General features: G+C 40.6%; 1 protein-coding gene across 1 annotated transcript in view; it reads right to left on the reverse strand.

Moving 5' to 3' along the window:
* EFEMP1 (EGF containing fibulin-like extracellular matrix protein 1) overlaps positions 1 to 5,795 on the reverse strand; it is a 49,728-nt gene extending 43,933 nt beyond the window's left edge. Inside the window, exons 1-3 of the mRNA XM_010023298.1 lie at positions 5,715 to 5,795; positions 2,758 to 2,806; positions 2,319 to 2,579 (exon numbers count right to left, since the gene is read on the reverse strand). Of these exons, the coding sequence (XP_010021600.1) occupies positions 2,319 to 2,579; positions 2,758 to 2,806; positions 5,715 to 5,795 (391 nt within the window). The remainder of the gene's footprint in view (positions 1 to 2,318; positions 2,580 to 2,757; positions 2,807 to 5,714) is intronic.
* Positions 5,796 to 6,004: the final 209 nt, after the last annotated feature.

The following is a 6,004-nucleotide window of genomic DNA, read 5'->3' on the forward strand; positions in this document are numbered from 1 at the left end:
CTGGACTGGAAGGAAAATGTCATACATCTGCAAACAATTAGAAGGAGCTGGACTTCATATTTGATTTACTAAACAATAAAACAAGCTTAAGTGTGACTATATGTGTAAGTTACACTCCCTAGGAGCCCCAAGCAGTTATCATAGCGCAGTCTTTTAACCATAATTAAATAAATGCTCAGTGGGACCATTGCTGATCAAGATTATCTTTTATAAGATATTTTCAGCAGTGAAAAGCATGAAGATCATGAAGTTGAATGCACGCTTTAAGTGCTCCAAAAGTCTTTTATCCTTCTTTTCAAGCACACTGTCCACTACCCTTTTTCCAGCTGGAATTCATTCAGTACAATACATTTCAGCTTTCAAACACTAATATTTCTATGCTTTCTGCATTTAGATTGAAACTTTGGCATGAGCAAATTAGTAGCAAACCTCTGATTCAGTCAAGCCCAAGGTTTCACCATAGTTTGTGTGTCTGAGGGTTTAAAAATTCTGGTACTATAACAATAGTGAGTTGTTGTTATAAATTAACCGAAGATTTGTGAATTTGATAGAAATATTTAGTTGCAAGTCCAGGAAGCCAGAGCATGGAGTAAAGTAATAGTAATGTATCACCACCAATCTTCTCAACAAAACAGAAACCTCAACCAGTTGTTGGTCTGTCAGTTAACCCGAACTCATGACCTTTATTTAGAATGTAAGGTATTGGTACTACACACTGTTGAACTTCCTTATGCTATCCCAAATATATACACCTAAAGCTGTTGTAGCAAAAGTGATGTTCATGTTTGGAAGCTTTCTAGTGTTACTTGCATTTTTTAATCAATCAAAGCTGTTGTTGCATACTAAAATTGAAGCAGTTCGTTGCAATTCACCAGTGAAGATGAGTGCCAGCCATTAATGTGGCATCACCTGAGAGAGTGCCAGATTAAACCCAGGTTCCTGGTTCTACTGCTACTTTGCTAAGTTAAACTAAGGAAATAAAACCCATTTGCCATCCTTGGCATTGATTTTTCCCTTGATAACCCGAAGCGAATGCTTAGGGTTATGGGATCATGGCACTGACCTCCTGTGGTAGGTTCTTGGCTTGACATTCTTGAATTGGAGTGACGAAAACGTTGAACATTAGCAGATAAGCCAGAAATGCAACTCTGAGGCTTTGCCTACAAAAATAACTTAGCCAGCCTCCATGATGATTACTGTGCTTCAGAATGACAGGGAATTTACTTACTAGTGATAAATAATGTTCTGTATACACGAATACCAGGGAGAAAGGAACTACCACTGTATATTATAGCTTGCCCTGATTATAGTCACTCAAGTACTATTTTATATGATTATACTGCTACAGGCCACAAAGTGGAAAAGATGAACCATGGGGTCAGGTTTTGCCCTCTGTTTGCATGGGTATCCCACTAACATGTTTGAAACCCCAGTTTGTGAACAGGGAGTAGAATATATCTTTTATGAAAGGAAACAAAACAGAGGACGAAGCATTTGTTACTTCAGCAAGTAGAAGAGTAAACTATTTATATAAAATAATAAATGAAACAGTCTTAGTTTACAGTAGTGCTTGTGAGGCTGGGTCCTGGATGCATACAATTAACATTGCTAATACCCTGAGCATTTTGGCACCGTGTGTGGTGTATGTACACGCAGATGAAAGCTCTTCATTGCCATAGTTTCAAAGACTGGCTCGACTATGACTGGAAGGAAGCTGGCAGGGTCTGCACAGAGCTACTTCCATAGAGACCAGAAGAGCACAAGCTGTTCAGATGTTTGGTTCCTACCTACTTGAGCAATATTCCTCATACACAGAAAAAACACTCTATTATTCTGCATTACAGTCTGCTCAAAGCAACAGTTCACATGGTAGTTGTTTTTTGTTCCATTCAGCATTCTTTTACTGAAAAATACATGGGTTTGCAAGTCTTTACAAATTTTTTATAACAACTTGCTGTGCTGACTACTTTTTTCAGAGTACTGCCTCTCCTGGACATACTTAATACAACCCAAAGTGTTTGACCAGAGTTGCTTACTTGCATTAAGGGTTTTTTTTTTTGAAGATCTACAGACAACACAACTAATTCTACTCAATACTGTGAAATAAATGGAACAAACAGCAAGTTCTAGCACCTTGAAATACAACAACATTCATATATTTTATTTATGCATCTTAAATGTCTACATGTCCAGTTAGATAGTGCCAATGATATGTTCTAGAACATACAAGAGTTCCAGGCTATCATTTCCCAGGCATTCCACTTGTTATCACATACACTCCAATTATCCTGATAGGAAAACATAGGGTGCTTGCTTACCTTGGCACACGTTGTGATCACTTTGCTCATACCCAGCTGCACACTGGATTTGATGAGTTGGGTTTGGAGGGGCACGGTGAGGGTCAGCTGGAGTCCGTCGAATGACGTTGTTTCGACCACTAGTGGATTCAGCTGCTGCTTCTTCTCTCTCATTTACAATAATTTGCGCTGTTCTGGGTAGACAGAGGTATCCTCCATAGTGGTTAACACATTTCATCCCACCTTTACATGCATCTGGGACTATTTCACATTCATCAATATCTGTGGTTAGCAACAACACAAGTCATGCTTTTAACAGGCGAACCTTCTGCAAGAGCCATTAACACAAATAAGACAATGAGACATGCAAGCACCCCTCCTTGTCCAAAACAGAGGGGTGTAATGACAATTTTCAAAGACAGACTTGCCATTGGTATTCTTTAAGTATTATTTACTGTACCTTTGCACCGTTGCCTAACAGGATCCCATTCATAGCCATCTGTGCATTGCTAGAGAGAGAAAAAATAAATATTAGGCTACTTGGGATTCCTTATTTTGGAAAAATAATCAAGCATACTTCAGTAAAGTCCAAGTTGGACACTAAGGGAAATGCAGTGTTTGCATACTTTGGTAAGCTAGAAAAACAGCTATTGGTACAGCATTGCTGGGCAGGAACAGCAAGTATATACAGAGAGAGCTTCTATTTTAGGAAGTTCTTAAGATATCATTTGTGGTGAGTAGGTAGGTTCTATTGGAGCTGGGAACACAGTGAGAAAGCATCACTTCCTCTTTGCCTTGTTTCTACACACTGCTTTAAAGCATCATTAGCTGAATCCTGGAATAGATGAATCCAGCCGACAAATATGAAAATCCCATCCAAGAAAAGCAAGTTTTTCTGAATTTGGATCTTAGAATAGGGTTGGAAAAGACCTTAAGATCATCTAGTTCCAACCCCCTGCCTTCCAACAGGTGAACAGGTTTAATTCCCAGGGCCAGTTCACCAGAGGGACTAACAGGCCCCTGTGCTCCATCCTCTCTCCCATTAGCACTCCAGCAATGGGGAAGGATCCCATGTCAGCTGGAAATTCATTCACATGCTTTACAATCACATTACTCCAGGAGCTGCAGTCGAGGAAGAACAATTTACACTGGGAGACATATGATAAACGGTTAGAGTTTATAAGAGGGACACTTGTGTAAATAAGACTTTGCAAAATTCAAACAAGACTATACTCAGCAGCTATTCCTATCAATGCAGACTAGTACAGTGAGGAAGAATTTTAACTGTTCTGCCCTGCACTTGGGTGGGCATCTTCATTATTCCTCTGCCCAAACACATTAAATTGCCTAGATAATTTTAACCACAAGTGACAGAAACTGATCAGCCAAGTATCAAAATGATACCAACTACAGCAGATGCATTTAAATTATCAATGAATCAGCTGAGCCGTACTATGTAGGTTCATGCTGATCCTGTGCTGCTCACGATATTACTTTAATGGCCCTATAGAAAAAAGAATCCAGTCAGCTAATGTAGTTAGTCACAGTCAAGTGAGCTAAATCTTGTTGCAGAAGATAATACAAGGGACAAATTTGCTCTTCCAATGCCAAGATCCACTTGTTCCATGCACTATCCTCAAGTTATTTTGAGGAACCTGTTACTAAAAGGGCACTGACTCAGCAATAGGGTTGAAAATAAGTTCTTCTTTCGCAGGTGACACCAGTGACCTGCAACTTTGGAGGCCTTTTCTTCCAAAGGGGTAAGTGCACAGCAAATTGTGTCACAGTTCTCCATCTCTAATGGGATGACTGCATGCTGAGGTGACAACACCAAAGTTACTGTAGCTATGAGAATGGAAACCCAAAGGAAAGCAGCTAATTCATGCACTTACTGAATTGCCCAATTCCTGTTAATGCACAACAGAAGTACTGTCTATTTAACTGCAAGGAGCCAAATCCATCTATTATTGCAGCTGAAGGGATAGAAAGGGATAAAAAAGGATTTGGCTCTAAATGAATACAATGCACATGTGAGAACCAGTAGCACCCTAAGAGTAAAATGTCCAAAGGCTAAGGTTTTTTTAAGCAGTTTTACATGGTTGGAGTCTGATGATCATTGAAACACCTAAATGCTAAGACCTCTTTGAAAATGGAGTAGAGGAACCCAAGTCGTGCCAGACATTTCCCATTGGTATTAACAGAACTACACAGACTTATCAGAAAATACTACTTAGTTTTGTAAAAAAGAACATGTAATAAATGTGCCAAAGCAGGGGGGTGGGATCCCTCTGTTAGGCTGCGTTTGCAAAAGGTATTTAAATCTTCAATTTCCACTTATATATAGGGACTTAAAAAATCATCACAGAAGCCTCTAAATAAAAGTACTCCCAACCTCCAAAAAATCTATTGCTTCTAAAGCCCAGTGTTAAAGTATTTTATGACTGGCTTCTGGATGCTCACTTGAGGCTTCTTTAAGCCCCATCTTTTACACTAAGGTCCAACTCTGCAATATTTACTTACTTGAGCCATCCCACTGACTTCAGTGGGATTACTTGTATAAGACACAATCTCAGCCTTTGGCTGTGGTTCTCTAACTTTCTGCATGTGTGCAGAATTTTCTGCTTGTGTGGCATTGTGCTAATGCCTGTACACATATTCAGAGGTCCACCCATATGAAGCAAGTTGCAGGGATTACAACTGTAATCAGATGTGAAAGTGTGGGTTTTTCCCCAGCCCAAGCCGATGTAATTGCCACTCCTTCTACGACATGCTTTGTGCAAGCCAAAGGCAGAACACAGGCAAGTTAGAAGTAATTCAAAAGAAGCTTTACAAAAAGGCCTTTAAATCTGTTACTCTTATCACTTGGTTGCAAGAAAAACCTATTTCCAGTGTCCCTGTACAATTTTATCAAGCCGTGTAAAAGCAGCACTCAAAACCAGCTCAGAAACTAAGTCCAATGATCACTGCAGGGCTCGGATGCTTAGTTAAGAGCACCGAGTTCTGAAGCACTTACATTTTGTTAAAAGCAGCTCCAAACATCCAAAAGAAAACATCAACGAATGTTTGACCTAATTATCTGTCAAATGCTATCTATTTCAAATGAGGGTCCGTAGGAACCTTGTCTTGAGGAAAGTGGATTAAACAAATATTAAAGCCTCATAACGTTCCGTTCATCAAGCTCGGTGCACAGATAAGCTTTCAGAGCAGGCGGTTGTAGCCTCTTTTGCTCTATCTTGTCAACTTCAGCTTTAAAACGCTGTTTGGGTGCAGGAACAGCTTCTTTCATGGTTAACATCCGAGCCCAAAGAACTTTATATTGCATGCTATACATTGCCGAAGAATTTGGTTTTTCTTAAGGGTCATTTAGCAAAGAATCCCTGCAAAGCAGCAATTACCTCGAGCTCTATTAAACCTTACCGTGTACGTTATGGTTTCCTCAGTTTCCTGCGAATTCACTGTAATAAGAATGAGAGCAGCCAAGAACATAGCTGTCAACATCGTGAACCTTGAAAAGAAAGACGAACGAGTGAGCGGGGGATGTTTGCACCGGTCCCACCGCCGGGACCGGGTCCTGCCCGGCCCTACCTGGCTGAGGCGGCTCAGCCCCGCTCCGCTGGGTTAGCGGTGTCGCTGCGCTGCCAGCGCACCTTTCGGGTGGCGAAGCCATTCTGCGGTGGAATCTCACCCTCCGCAAGGCAGCGGGACGA

The sequence above is a fragment of the Nestor notabilis genome, unplaced genomic scaffold, assembly GCF_000696875.1.
Source record: "Nestor notabilis isolate BGI_N333 unplaced genomic scaffold, ASM69687v1 scaffold15701, whole genome shotgun sequence".
Taxonomy (NCBI): domain Eukaryota; kingdom Metazoa; phylum Chordata; class Aves; order Psittaciformes; family Psittacidae; genus Nestor; species Nestor notabilis.